This window comes from Enhydra lutris, unplaced genomic scaffold (assembly GCF_002288905.1).
Source record: "Enhydra lutris kenyoni isolate GAN:26980312 unplaced genomic scaffold, ASM228890v2 scaffoldscaffold3, whole genome shotgun sequence".
Taxonomy (NCBI): Eukaryota; Metazoa; Chordata; class Mammalia; order Carnivora; family Mustelidae; genus Enhydra; species Enhydra lutris.
This window is the reverse complement of record NW_019154087.1, coordinates 70,916,817-70,932,611: the sequence shown is the minus strand read 5'-3', so window position 1 is coordinate 70,932,611 and position 15,795 is coordinate 70,916,817. Positions and strand designations below refer to the sequence as shown.

General features: G+C 45.3%; 1 protein-coding gene across 1 annotated transcript in view; it reads left to right on the top strand.

Annotated features, from left to right (window-relative positions):
• The window catches only part of LOC111156412 (adrenoceptor alpha 1A), a 109,721-nt gene extending 94,217 nt beyond the window's left edge, over nucleotides 1–15,504 (top strand). Inside the window, exon 2 of the mRNA XM_022517293.1 lies at nucleotides 14,164–15,504. Coding sequence (XP_022373001.1) covers nucleotides 14,164–14,681 — 518 coding nt within the window. The 3' untranslated portion in view covers nucleotides 14,682–15,504. The remainder of the gene's footprint in view (nucleotides 1–14,163) is intronic.
• Nucleotides 15,505–15,795: the final 291 nt, after the last annotated feature.

Sequence of the window (15,795 nt, the reverse complement as noted above, 5' to 3'; positions counted from 1 at the left end):
GTCACTGAACTGGAGTTGCATTTCATAGAGATCATCCTAGAGAAAAGGGAGGACTATGCATGCATGCAGGAAACCAACGAGAAGGACCTTAGAGGTGACAGATGGTGGCAGCTTGAATTAGCCCATGACAGTGGATCTAGAGAGATGTGGAAAGGCTTGGGCAATGTTAGGTGATATCATCTACTGGAGATATAAGAAAGAAAGAATTGGGATTGACTGCCAGGTTTTTGTCATAAACAAGTGAGTGAATGTTAATAATAATTTATAGAGACAGGGAACATGAGAAGACAAGCAGATTAGGGTGTGTCATTTTCACACATTAATATCAAAATTCCTATAGTTAAAAAAAATTCCTATAGTTAATCTAAGTAGAAATGTATATATGGCTCATGAGCTCAAAAACCAAGCAAGGACTCAAATTATACACTTGATGTCTAAATGCTAGCTTCAGATATTAATCTTGAAAGAATACCTATTTTTTAAGAATTGGTTCTCTGAAAAGTCCTAGATAACTGGGTCTCCTCTTGCAGTTGAAAAATTTAATGGATTAATAATGGAAAGATTTTTGAAGGGAAGACCAAAGTTATCTCTTCCTCCTGCTCACCAGCTCTGTAACCCTGAGCAAGTGTCATACCCTTTCTGTGTTTTTACATCCTTATCCATTTAGTCCAGATGTCAGCTTGGTTTTTGGTGCCTGGAGGGTTTATAGGAGGTGGTTGTAAATGATTCCAACAACAATTTGGATCAAAATGCGTCTGTTGGATCCTGTGTTTTTAATGAATAAAATTGAGGAATTGTTGAGCTATATGTAGACTAGTCCCACTCACAGAAAAAGGTAAGTCATCATAAGCATATCATTTGTCAGATTCAGTACCATGTCCATATCTTTATATGTGTATTCCTCTTAAAAATGCTTCCAGTGCACCATTTCTTTATTGCCATATTGAAAAGGAAGCAGGCATTCAGAAGAACCAACTTTTCTTTCCCAGTAGTGTTTGCTCACTTAGGAAGTTCTAAAACTTCAGGGTTTGAATGTACCTCCAAGAATATCATAATAAGATGCTTTATGATACTTGAGTCCCCAGTAAGATACCTCGGGAACTGGTTATCCATCCGATCCTAAGATCCTTCCATTGATAAGACCAACTTCTGGGGCAGCCCAAGTCTGTCTTTCCATAGCTTCTAGTTGTCAGAATTCTAAGCCAGATCCATGTGCTAGCCTCTTAGTTGGTCTCCTTGCACCTAACAGCCTCCCTCTTTGATGATTCCTAGACACATATAAGCCTTATGAAAAAAAAAAAAAAGCTTAGGAAAGTGGAAACCTGCTGGAGCCCCCAGATTCTAATATGTTTCTGTGCCATCCACTTGCTAACACTGATACCTATCTTGGGACATGAGGTGGAGCTAACTTCTAACTCACCAAAATCAAATTGGAATCAACAAAAATAGGGAGCATTATCATTTTCATTTTGACCAACTATGGTAGCATTCTTCTCTTCCCATGAAAATGTGTCTATGAATGAAAGATGAGTTGACAGCTACAGCCCAGGTAGAAGTCCTGAGACTTGAACACCTGCATGGGGAATGAAGCCAGCTGTGCTGGAGGTGCTCAGGAAGGCCACTGTTGCAGGCAGGACATCCAGAAACAACTGTTAATAGTTATCAGATGTATTCTGAATTAATTACCTGATCTGAGCAAATACTAGGTACGCATTTCAGAGGGGAATCACAACATTGGGGAGCAACCTTTCCTTAGAAATGCGACTGTTTGGGGTAACAGAACATCACACCCTGTCACAGGGATTGGTTCTTTTCAGGCAGCCTCAAATGCACTTGTCCCCATCTTTGGCTTTTCATCCCCACTGTCTGTGTTTATCTTTCAGGCATCTTTATTCCTGACTCAGGAAGAGTTTTTTTTTTTTCTTTAATTCAATTTAATGAACATTTAGTGTATTATTAGTTTCAGAGGTAGAATTTAGAGATTCATCAGTTGCATGTAACACCCAGTGCTCATTCCATCAAATGCTCTCCTTCATGCCCATCACCCAGTTACCCCATCCTTCCACCTACCTCCTCTCCAGCAACCCTCGGTTTATTTCCTAGAGTCAAGAGTCTTTATGGTTTGTCTCCCTCTCTGTTTCCCTGACTCAGGAATTTTGCAAAACTTTCTGAACCCAACTGTCTTCGCTATTACTGGAACAGTTGGCAATTCATGAGTGGCTTCTATGCTCTGACCTTGGGAAGACGTTTTAATGGGCATGCTATCTTCTGGATGCCATATAATTATTCCTTAGGATTAAACTATGATACATCAACCACTGTGACCCCAAACCACATCCTAGTGAACTAAAGATACTGTGTCACTTAGTTAACAGTGATGCAAATATTAAACTTCTATTGGTTATAGTTTTCTACTTTTCTGTAATACTAACTAGAATCTTTGGACATTTGGATCACTATCTCTACTAATTAGTTATCCAGCAAAGTGGATTTTCAGTCTCCCAGACCTGTGGATTTAATAAGTCATAGTACAGAATTTATACTTGATTTTGAATTCAATGAAGAGTCATTGAAATTGATATAATCAAGTTTGTTTTCCTAGAATCTCTCTGGCTACAGTGGGGGCAGTAGATTGGAAGGAGGTAAGACTAGAAGCAGGAAGCTCAGTTAGTGAGCTGATACAAGATCCTAGCAGGAGATGATGGTGGCCTGAACTAGGATGGATGGTGACAAGGACAAGGAAGGTTCAGTAGTCTGGACTGGGAGATTGGATATCATCCTGGAGGTGGGAGACTGAAGGGTTGAGGGTGATGGTGGTTTCTGGTTGGTACAACTTAGGGGAAAGGGTGCCATCTACTGAGAATGGAGCAGAGAAGAAAAAGTAGGTTCTGTCAGAGATGAGTTCAATTTGGAAACATCAGAAAGAATGTCTGGTAATAGTTGAATATGCAGAATTGGAACAAGGGAGCAGGAGATAGACCGAGATAGAGATTTGACAGTCTTCAAGACAAGGAAGGAAACTGAAGCCGTAGAAATGGATAAGCTTCCCCGATGTCTTTCTTGCCCGCTTGACTATCAGTTCTCAGTTGAGATTGCAGAAAGCTGGGCTAAGTTCGGAAACAGTGAGGTTGTCCCCGGTCAGCAAAACTGAGATTTCTCCATATCGCATTTATGCGGAAAGATGGAAGCAAGGTCAGCTCTATTTTCAAAGATGTCAATAATCAAAACAGTGCCATACTCTATTGCCTTTTAAAACTCAGGAGAAATTTTTTCTAGTCCTCTCTGCATTTGAAATTTGGTTTGCCCAGCTGTATTTAGAAGCCGTGTTCAAGCTTCCAAAAAGACAATTTTTATTTTGAAAACAAGCTATTAAGATGCCTTCGCATGCATGTTTTGTCAGCTTGAACATCACCTGTTTTTGATGGAGTTGAGTGAGGCACTCAGCTGGTCTGGTCCTGTCTGAGCCTAGGACTGGGGTGAGGTGAGCAGAGGTCCACAGACACCCTCTGTCCCTGGCTTAACCTGGGCAGGGGAGGGGAGTATGCCAGAGCTGGGAGTGGAGATCAAAGTACTACTCCTATTCTACTTCAAACAGAACTAGAGAATATTCCTGGAGGGTGGCCATAGTATGAGGGAACATGCCTCTGGGTGACCCAGTGAGAGGACCTGGTGTGTCATTTCCAAGTAGAGAATTATCCAGAGAACTCAGATTTGGCATCTCTATGGGCAGTGCAGAACCAGAAGTCCATCTGCCCGCTCGCCTGTTTACCTCTTACCACATAAGGGCCAGCCGACTCACCCATGTCCTTGCTGGCAAGACCCTGGAATGAAACCTGCCTTAACCTTTAAGCACACAGCGAAGGGACGTCCTTCTGAGAAAGTCCTGCGCTGCCTCCCTGGGTGACCAGTTTTGATTGTTTGTGTCACTGCTCCGTATCTGCGGCATTTGCCCTTGGATTCTCATCCCACAAAGAGGAGAGGCTGCTAAAGATGATCTCATCTTTTTTTTTTTTTTTAAGATTTTTACTTATTTGACAAAGAGAGCACAAGTAGGGAGAGGGAGAGAGGGAGAAGCAGGCTCTCCGCCGAGGAGGGAACCCAATATGGGGCTCGATCCCAGGACCCTGGGATCATGACCTGAGCCAAAGGCAAAGGCTTAACCGACTGAGCCACCCACGTGCCCAAGATGATCTCATCTTAATTACAGGCTTCAGCCTTTCCTGTAAGACCCTATAAAATGTTTTTATAAGCACTGGAGTAATAATTTCAGGTAGTACCTGTGACTTCGCTGTATAAAATTATTTACAGAATGGTTTTGTTTTTATGTAAATACAAGAGTCTCATAGGTCAGGAAGATAAAGTGTTGGAATGTGAGGTAAGACAGCACCTCTTTCCCCATTTACGAGTATGTTTCCAGCTCTAAGTACTTGAAGTGGGAATTTTATTCAAAATGCTATTTTCTTCCATCAACAAATGGCATCCACTGATTCAGTACTGCAAATCATGCTCCTCACTGAGGAGTAAGTGAGGGCTGAGAAGTGCTGTGTGTCCTTGGAGAGGCTAGAACCATAAGGATGGACTGTGTCATTCATTCAGAAGTGTTTATTGTGGCTCACCATATGCCATACGCTGTCATAGGTGTTGAGGATACAGCAGTAAAATGGAAAGACAAAAACTTCTGCCCCTCAGGGAGTTTATATTCAAGAAAAAGGGAGGTGATGAGTGCTACAGAGAAAAATGCTAAGGTCCAGTGCTTAGGGGGAATGGAGAGAAAATGAGATAGACCGGCAGGCAGGAAGGGTTCATGGGTGAGCTGGATTTTGAACACAGCTTTGAAGATCAGCAACCAGAATAGACTCCAGTTAGAATGGGTGCAAGGGAGAGGCTCAGTCTCTGAGCGGAGAGCAGGAGAGCAAGGGAGAGAAGCCCATGAGCTGAGGCCATGGTCACCTTGGTGGATTGACAGTTACGGCAAACAGTCTATCACAGAAGAAAGACAGAATTGGTGTTGGAAATCCACAGTTCCATTTCACGGGCACTTACTGGAAATACTCACAAAACGTGAAGTCCAAGAACAGGAACGTACTCATTTTCCTGACCATTCTATGTCCAGTATCTACAACAGCGCCTGCCTCACCGAAGATCCTAAGGGCATCATTTTGTTGAATGTATGAGTAATGAGAGGAGGTTGTGTAAGGCTGGGGAAGCCAAATGGTGAAGTGCCTGGACTGACAGGTGATAAGCTTGAATTTTATCTTATCGGCAGCACAAAGATAACTCAGGACGCACATCCTGACAGATCTCACCATTATAAGGTTCCCCTCCCTGTATTACTGAGCCCCTTGAAAAGTCTCCCTCCCTTCTAGTTATTTCTGAAAATGTTGTCTCATGCCTTCTAGCACTTTCTTCTCTTTCTGTGCCATCCCCATGGAGATGACCAGGTGACCAGTGTCTGAGCCTCTCAGGCTCTGGATGTGCATGTATGCAGCCCCCGTATTACCAAGGGGCATGGGAGCCCTGATTCTGCCAGAAGCTTGAGTGTGCCATGCCCCACGAGGAAGAGCAAACACTGTCCCTGCTCAGCATAACTCATGTCAGTGGGCCTAGAGGGTTGCATGTGCCCCTGCGCAGGAGTGGCTCATGACCACAGCCCTTGGGTGTCTCCTCTCCATTCCTCTTCCCCTCCAGTTTAGACACGAATCTTCAGGAAGGACATTAGAATGTCCTTCTCAAAACCTTACCCCAAACCTTGGGTGCCCTTCCTTCCAGTCTGCCCTCTTCCCTTTTGGCCATTCCCTCCCCTCCCCACCTCGGGCTCCTTAATCATCCCACCTGACATATGCCTGATGTTCACTTTGGACTGTTTCAGTTTTCCTAGAGGTGAAAGCTTTTATAGGGAGCAAGGGGTGGTAACCATGACCTGGTGCAAACCTTTCATTTCACAGATGTGGAGACTGAGGCTCAGAAGGGGCAATTGACTCACACAGCTTGAAAGGACGATCCATGCCTTCTTGGTCCTCCTCCATCCTGAACTCCCTTGATTTCTGAGGGGGAAAGGGGCACCATCCTGACAAGGCTGCGGAGTGATGAGTCAGGCACTCTTGGCTCAGCACTGAGTGAGGCCGGAAGTGAAGAGACCCTCCATGTTCCACTGCCACAATGCAGGGGTGCAGGGTTGGCTGTGGAGGAGGTGGGGGAAGGCAAGGCTTAAAAAGGTGTTTCAAAGGAAAACACCAGTGAGGCTTAGTGACTGGTTGGAATTTAAGACAAAGAGGAGGAGGAGTCAAATATGCACACTCCTTTCCAGGACTGAGCCAACCCCTGGGCTTGCCCTACAGTGAGAACAACAGTCTGCCCCTTACCCCCTCCCACTTCTCCCCTCCCGCCCCAAGCCCCATAGAGCTTTATTGCACACTCTAGAGGATGAGGTGATCAAAGAAAACATGGTAAAGGAGAAAACTTGAGGGGGGGGTGGCAGGTAGATGAAATGAGCAAAAGGATCAAAAGGTACACACTTAGAGTTCTAAAACAAATAAGTCACAGGATACAATGTATAGTATGGGAACTACAGCTAACACTGTGTTGCATACTTGAAAGGTGCTAAGAGAGTAAATCTGCAAAGTTCTTATCACAAGAAAAAAATTTTCAAAAGCTTGCAGAACGTGATATGTAGCACAAAGGAAAGAAGCCACGCTCGCTTGAGGACTGCTCTTCTTTAGACCAGGTGGCTGGAGACAGTTCTTGCATGGAGATGATAAGATGTTTCAAATGGGAGACTCATGGAACGGTGATGACCTTGATGAAAGTGGCAATGTTTGGAAAATGGGCTGGTTTATGAAAGGAGAGCATTTTTAAGGAAACAACCTGTAAAAGAACATGATGGCTTAATTGCTGGCATTTTCCTAAATCAAGTTGGGATTTCCCAAATCAAGTAAAGCGGCGGGGGGCGGGGGGGCAGCAGGGTACGGGGGGAGAAGGGGAGGAGGAATCTTGCTGTCTTTTGAAAGCATTTGAATTATTAATTCATTTCAAAAGGAAACACACCACACAGGGTTCGCTTGAGGGAAATGTGCAGGGGTTCTAGCCCAGCTAGGCAGGAGTTCTTTCCCCCCCAGCTTATGGAGAACACTGGGGCTGCACACCCGTGTTCTGGGAAACCCTCTGAAAGAAGGAATCCTAGCTGGGCCTTTGATAACTGGTGAGAAAAACCCTTTGTAGAGCTTCAATTTGAGCAGCCTGGACTCTTCTGGAGTAAAATCCCTAATTTCTGCAGAGCCATGTCGGCTAGCCAGAAGGGTCCCATTAAAGAGTGTGTCCCACTTGCAGAACTGTGAGGTATGAGAGAATGTTCCCTCCATGTGACCTCTTTCTTGCCTAGGTCAGAGGAAGCAGTGGTTCTTGACACTGGAAAACATAGACCTGTAACCCCAGTCCTTGGAAAAAGGGAAAAGGGGCAGCACTCTCATCCGCACTGGGCGGTCCCCGTAGTGCCCCAGGTTTGTTCTGTTTGGTTCTGTGTACTTAGCACACAGTGTGCACCTTCCAGCCTCCTCGAACACCCTCCAGGCTTCCTCCCCTTGACCACTAGCCCAGCTCCCTGCCGGAAAGTTCAGAAAAGACTCAACCTGTTAACTCTCTGAAAGGAGCAACCTCATTACTTCCCTAACAGGCACAAGACCAGAATTACACCATTTCAAACCTCAGTTAAATAGAAGAAAAGAGCAGGTCCTTCTAAAGATGTGTGGAAATAACAGCCCCTTGCTCCGTGTGTAAGCTTGATGCTGTCAAAATAGATGCACTCAGTGAGGTGTGCCAGCCAGGTGAACAGCTTCTTCTCAGGAGCGGGGAGCCAGGCTTAGCCAACTGCTATGCCCCCAAGATCACAGTGGGAAGCCGATGGAAGCTGGAGTCTTCTTCTCAGGAAAATGGATCTCTGCTTGTACACGGACTTGTATTTCATTTCATGGGAAGTCTTTCCGCAAGTGTTCAGTTGAGAGCCTAGGGTTCTAGCTCATGGCTAGTCTGGACGGAATTCTTCGATATTCCTGCCTGTGATTTCAGGTGGAGAACCTGAAGACTCTTGTCTGGCTGAGAACCCCCCAAGGGTGGCCCCTGGATGAACCTCAGGAGGGCTCGGGGATGTCACTCAGACATGGCCAAACTGGGAGCCCAGAAACTTGGTCCCACACTTATCTTTCAATTCCAACAGCTCTTCTTGGGGAAAGTTGTGTTCAGTGGGCCAGAGTTTTCTTCTTGGCAATAAGATGCCCACTGATCTGGCCTGAATGTTGCTTGGCACTGGAACTCCTTGGCCTGGGGTGCTGGCCGCCTCTTTGTTCAACAGCTTGTGTCTCTCCTCTGTTCACTGGATGCATTACAGTCACATTAGACCTGGTACCACACACAGAGAGCACGGGGTGGATGGGAAGAAACGATGCAGGGTCATTTGCTCCCATTGCCACATAACATTAGCTTCTCCTTTGGAGTCCACATCTCTTAATTGGAGTCATTTAAACTTCAGTTTTCAGAATGTGATACCCTGCAGGGGGGGCTGTTCCAGGGTCTTTTTTCCAGGGTCTGAACACTACATTACGACTTTTTAAATGCTGTCGTTATCGATGGTGCCGCTCTCCTCCCCTTTGATTCTCATGATCTCTGAAAATCCTGTCATCATCCTATGATAGCAGCTGCACAGAACAGCCATGAACGCTTTCTGGGCCACAGCGGGGGTGGCTAAATGGCACATGAGATCAGGAGCAGAAATAGGTGAAGCCACGCGGAGCCCGGGTCGAGGCCTGGCTGGACCACAAATGATCCGGCTGATTTTGTGGAAACCGTTCTCCTCCTGGGTCTCACTGTCTTCATCTTTAAGGAGGGACAGCGGGGCTGCCTAGGCACTAACTTTCTGCCACTCTCCACGTTCCAGCATTCTGTGACTCTGGCTAATTCAGGCTTATCATAACCTGAAGTCTCTCGAAGTTGTCATTAAGATGTGAAGTTTGCAGGGGGGTGAAATGAAGCAGTAGAGGCCGGAAAGATAGAGCCTAGCCTTCTGCTTCCAGAGCAAGGCATCCTGATTCTGAGAGAGCTGGACTGAAGAAGAACTTTCTCATGACCAGTGCTGGGTTAGAATTTGAGAACTCCATTAGGATCCTCCTTGCCTTTTAGAGTGAACTGAAACACTGGGGGAGAAAACTCACTTAGGAGACCAACACTGGCAGAAAAACTGGTGTTCTCTTGTGTTGGGGGCATTGAGAGAACACACTGCAGTCAGTTGGTGGCTAAAATGTGACTGTAGGTGGCCAAGCTTTTATTTGAGTGGCTTCTGGGTGTCCCCCCATCATAAACCTACAGATGAGCCCTGGGTCAGAAATGAAAGGTCATGTGTTTCCAATGGAGAGGACATGAAGTGATTAGACATAAGGGGCATCATTTGAAACCATAAGTTTCAATTTCCCCTCGAAATCTAGAGGCCTCGACAGTGGAGGTGAGGGTTCTAAACCCCCAAAGATAAAGGCGTGGATGGCACTCAAGGATAGACTCATATTGTTCCCACCATGTCTGGCCAAGTTTTAGTTCACCAAGATGTTTTGGAGGGTCCTGAAAAAAAAAAAGAGCCAGAAATTCTGCAGCAGACCAAGTGGCAGAAGGAAACTCAGTGAAGAGATGAGTCCCTAGAGGCTTGGGATTTTCCAAAGCCCAAGAATTTAACCAGACAGATTCACAGGCAAGGGATGACATGACCTGCAGGCTAAGGGGTTCAGAGAATTAAGCTGGGGGCCGTTTGCTCCTTTTGAAGCAGAGTCTGGGCGGGGAGCCGGAGGTGTGGGAGAGCACAGCTGGCCTATGGTTACAAGAGAAATAGGAGCCTCTATGCTCCTGCGGTTCATTCAGAAGTCTGGCTCTCCCTATGAACATGATGAGAACAACAATGGGCGTTTGATACCAGGTAATGCAGCAAGGAAGAAAAGGTAGTGAAGCACCATCACAGAGAAAACCAGAGGACTGAACAGAAACTAGGCAGAGAAAGGGAAAGGGAAAACACACACACACACACACACACACACACACACACACAAACACACACACAGAAAAAGAAGGAAGGCACCAGCAGGCAGAGAAATGAGGGCTACAGCTGTCAGGCAGAAAAGAAAGCCAGGCCACATCTTTGGGAAGCAGAGTTAGGGGTTGGCCACTCACTCAGCAGTAACTGGGAGGAGCCTCTGAGATGCCGAAATCGTGCTGGGTTCTAGAGCTCTGCCAGCGAGCAACACTGATGCCGTGCAGGCTCAGAGGGGGTTTGCGGCCCAGTGACCGGCTCAGAGGCGTCATCCTGGAACATGTGGGTTCCACCCCGGCACTCCATGCCAGGGTTGGTAGAAAGCAGGAGGAAGCATGATTCAGTAGCCCTTCCATCCTAAAAAGCATCATCGTCGTCAAGTAGAAAGGGATCTGAGAAGAAATTGAGGCCGGGATAGAAATAGTGGGGAATGTCAAGAAGACAGTGCCTGAAGGGGAAGGTTTAGACAGAGAAGGAGATGGAGGGATGAGGGAACCCTGCTGGGGACCAGACAGCAGCAACTCTTTTCCAAGCCAGATTCCACTCCATCTCTCCGTCCTAGGGGAGGAAAAATGAAAGACAAAAAAGACATTGAAGGATATGAATAAGGAGGGAAATGGCCCATGCTGACTTTTCTCACCTTTTTGGAAAGTTCCTGAAAGACGCACCATTGCGACTGCCTCTCTTGTATCTGCCAGCAGCTGCTGAAAGGGACCCCCCCTACTCCCAGGGAGGATGAACATGCCAGAAGGAGAAATGGATCCCATGACCTGCCCCTATGGGATGGTCAGACTGGGAATGGGCAGATTATGCTAGGTTTTGACACATGTAGGCACTGTCACACCCTTAATGGGATGAATTAAAAGGGAGTAATTTTATGCAAAGGCCTGTGGTCCAGAAGTATCTCTCGATTAGTCTGAAAAGTCAACATCTGGAGATTTGCTTGGATTATCTGAGACAATATCCCTGGAACATTAAAGCTGGAGATCGTCTGACATTTCAATCTTGGTGTAAATTCATTTTAACCATCTCCCTGTCTCCCCCTATACCCTAGCTGCAGGGAGGAGATGGTGTTTTGAGCACACAGACTGGGAAACTGGTATTCTCCTCTTAAACTGTGGACACAGCAGGAAGGCCAGTATAGAGAAACCCTAGAGCCCGGCTCTGGGTCAGCCAGACCTGAAATTTGAGGGGGCTCAAGGGAGGGAAGAGATTTCTTGAGATTCATGAATGCAAAACTGGGCTCTGCGAGGACAGTGTCCTTGAAAACATTGAGGGAAATTCCAGGGTTCCCAAATCACTTTCTTAGCACTCGCATTCAGAATTCATACTCATATATTTTTTTCTTTTTTATTGCAATTCTTCAAATAAGAGAAATACACTCCCTTGCCTACCTGATTTACAGAACGGTGACATCCATAGACGAGATGTGCCTGGCTCATATATCCTCACTAAGCCCAGGCCAAGGCATGCCTTCATGAAGCAGGGTCCCTTAATTATGTCACTGTCGCTATTAGAAAGAAATAGTGGACAATATATAGGCGTCATAATGTAAGATAATTTTTTTTTCTAGAACTGACTATATTCACACAAAGCTACCAGTCACGTTGGCATTGCCACTTTCTCCACCTCTCGAACAAAGTTTGAGAAAGCATCTTTCCATTTTCACTTTTGCCAACTGTGTACTTCATCACTCCCTGTACATCACCTTCCTTCTCAAGAGATTTGTTATTCTGGTATAGTTTGGTACTTCTTGAGGAAACGTAGATCCTAATGTCATGCTGGCCAGTTTCACATCCCAGCTCTACCAGTTATTAATTATCTGCCTGAGTGACCTGACCTGAGTTATTCAACCCCATGAAATCACAGTTTCTTCCTTCCTAAAATAGGGATATTGAGAAGAATCCCAAAATTCTCAGTGTTACTAATGGTGATTAAATTGTATTTAAAGCATTTACCACAAACCAGGCACTCAATACAAAGTCAATTCCATTAAAATTACAGGCAAACATTAAATGGTTTGGAGTTAAAAGAATATCACTTTCTCACATAACAGCAATCATCTATATGTGTGTCCATATTTTAGAGGCAATAAATGCTCCCAGCCACCCCTGTACCATTTTGTCTTATTTGCTTCTGTAATATTTAAGTTCAGTTTCACTTGTATTTGGAGACCCCCTGCTGAGTTTCAGGGCAATGTTCATGAGAGTGGATCTTAAGCACCCCCAACAGCTTGTCATGACTCTGATGGGTCTGTCGAGCAGAGAGAAAAAGATGTGAAATCAAGACCTTAGGTTGATGCAAAAGAAAAGAGTGGTCCAGAGACTAAAGAACACTGTGAGTTCTGTATGCCTTTACCCATCACCATGACAGTAATTATCCCTCACTGTAGCAATCAAGTTTGTGACAGCCTTTTCAGTCATTGTTTTTTCAGTTTGAAACCTCAGTAATGATAATTCCTAAAATTGCTCATGCTTTAAGTTTCCATTGTTTTGTCAGTTTAATCCTTTCTTTGATAATTTAATCTATGTTATATATAAATTATTATAAATTTAACGTAACTGTGACTTTCCTCTGCTTAACTGTTTGTTGACTGTAGTAAGCACTGAGAATGTTCTAGAATAATTTTTTAAATTTTATTTTAATTACTTTTAGTACACATTCTAGGTATTCATTGTAAACATTGTAATCTTAACACACCATAAGTAAGATGTATTTTTTTTTAATTAACTTATTTATTTGAGAGAGAGAGTTGGTGGAGGGGAAAGGGCAGAGGAAGAGGGAGAGAATCCTCAAGCAGACTCCCCACTGAGCATGGAGCTCAACTTGAAGCTCAGTCCCAGGACCCTGAGATCATGACCTGAACAGAAACCAAGAGTCGGCCACTTAATCAACTGAGCCACCCAGGTGCCCCCCCCTTCTTTTTTTTAAGTAAGCTTTTCACTCAACCTGGGCCTTGAGCTTGTGACCTGAGATCAGGAGTCATATGCTCTGCCTGCTGAGGCAGCTGGGCACCCCATGAATCATTTATTCTTGAAATGTCAGTCTCTTGCATAGATAATTGAGGATGCTGATATAAAAATACATGTTTGGGAGGGTGAAATATAATTACATTCTATGTTGGTGGTACATATTTTTGAATTGAATATTGAAAAGCATTTCTTGGGGCTCCTAGGTGGCTCTGTGGGTTAAAGCCTCTGCCTTCAGTTCAGGTCATGATCCCAGGGCCTGGGATCAAGTCCCGAGTCGGGCTCTCTGCTCAGCAGGGAGCCTGCTTCCCTCTCTCTCTCCGCCTTCTGCTCTGCCTGCTTGTGATCTCTCTCTCTCTCTCTCTGTCAAATAAATAAATAAAATCTTTAAAAAATAAAAATAAAAAAATTACAATTCCCATGTGCAGGAGAGAAGAGATTCATAATAACTTAGGCTGTGTCTGTGTAACCCCACATCAAAGGACAATGAATTTTTAGGTAACCCCATTTTAATGTCGCTTATTTAATGGATTCCAACTGGTTTCTATTTTTTTATTTTTTCAAGATTTTATTTTTATTTATTTATTTTAGAGAGAGAGAGAGACAAAGATAGCAACAAAGAGCATGAGTGAGAAGAGTGAGCACGAGCGGGGAGGAGAGGAAGAAACAGGCTCCCCACCGAGCAGGGAGCCCAATGTGGGGCTCTATCCCAGGACCCTGGGATCATGACCTGAGCCAAAGACAAATGCTTAACTGACTGAGCCACCCATGCAACCCCCCCTAACTTGTTTTTAAATGCAGTCAAAACAACTCACATGTCACACTCAGCCTTCATTTTTTTATTATTTAAAGCTTCATTGCAGCAATCAAGCGATGTCGATTAGAACTGGTACAAACCTATCCAGTGGGTCTGGCTCCCATATTAGATATTGCACATGTAAACCAGGTGAGAAGGGCCTCGGAGGACAGTCTACACGGGCTATCCAGTTAGATGTGAGAAACGCAGATGCACTCAGAATCACAGGAGACATCTGAGAGATGTAAAAATATGTGTGTCGGTTTGTTTGCTTGTTTTCCTAGCCAGTTGGCCTGTTGGCTCACAAATAATATGTCCAACTCTGTGTTTTCTTCCAGGGTCTTTCTTCCCTGATTTCAAGCCCTCGGAAACCGTTTTTAAAATAGCATTTTGGCTCGGATACCTAAACAGCTGCATCAACCCCATTATATACCCGTGCTCCAGTCAGGAGTTTAAAAAGGCCTTCCAGAATGTCTTGAGAATCCAATGTCTCCGCCGAAAGCAGTCTTCGAAACACACCCTGGGCTATACCCTGCACCCACCCAGCCACGCCCTCGAGGGGCAACACAAGGACCTGGTTCGCATCCCAGTGGGATCTGGAGAGACCTTCTATAAGATCTCCAAGACGGATGGGGTCTGTGAATGGAAATTTTTCTCTTCGATGCCCCGTGAATCTGCCAGGATTACAGTGTCCAAAGACCAGTCAGCCTGCACCACAGCCCGGGTGAGAAGTAAAAGCTTTCTGCAGGTGTGCTGCTGTGCGGGGCCCTCCACCCACAACGGTGGAGAGACCCACCAAGTTCCAACCATTAAGATCCACACCGTCTCCCTCAGTGAAAATGGGGAGGAAGTCTAGAGGACAGGAAAGGTCAGAAAAGAGGAAGGGGTTGTGGGGGGAGGGGATGATCTCAGGCACACACCCCACTTCCTACTTGGAAGTCCAGTTCACTCTTCTTGGATGAGGAGACAGGACCAGGAAACTGGGGACCAGCTGGGAATGGAGTGGGGGAAGAGACCCGACTCTGGGGCAGGGGATAGGGCTCAGGGAAGGAGGAGGATGTCACACGACCATCCGGCTCCAAATGACGATAAACAGCATTTCCTTGAGGCTAGTGCTCTCGCGGTCATCCTCCGAGGCCGCTTTCCACGTCTGGCCCTCGCAACGAAAAACACCATGGGAAACAGAATGTCATACACAATCCAAAAGACTATAAATATAAGGTTATGATTTCATCATGAATATTTTGAGCACACACTCTAAGTTTGGAGCTATTTCTTGATGGAGTGAGGGGATTTTATTTTCAGGCTAAACTTAATGACAACCATGGTGGATATTTATGAGGAGAGGGCCTGGAGAGGAAGAGCCTTAAGACGGTGGCCACTATCCAGGCACGTTATTTTTAGAGCACGTTTTAAACTCCACCATTTCTGACCATATCCAGTTTCTTCACTTGGGTGCAACTCGACAATGAGATCTACCTTTTGCTGCAATTTCACTGGCTACTGCTCCCGAGTCCCTAAAGAGGAGGGTGAGGGGTGCTTGTGAAGCCTCGGGACTAGCGGAGGCACATTGGTTATGCTTAGGTCTAGACGGTTGGGGGAAAAAGATGGCTTTTCCTGATGGGAGATGCTAGAGGTGAAGGTCAGTGTTTTCAACTTTACTTCTACAGAAAAAAAAATTCCTGTAAGCGGCTCCAAGATCAAATCGATGAAGGCTTCTTGTGAAACATATTTAAAGATCAAGGGTTTGGGGCAGGTGTTAATTTCATGCTAAGAGGCTGCAGACTTCGGGCACAGCCGCTTCGATGTGGCCTAGAAAGGCTTTTCTTGGCAAATCGCTTACCTTTTCTAGAACACCGTTATGAAAATCCAGAGCTTATCATATTTTGGAAGGCGCATCTAGACTTCCGTTTTTCCTCCACGGCTTCGCTACTGCATGAGGAATGAGGTTCAAGGTCCCGAATGCACAG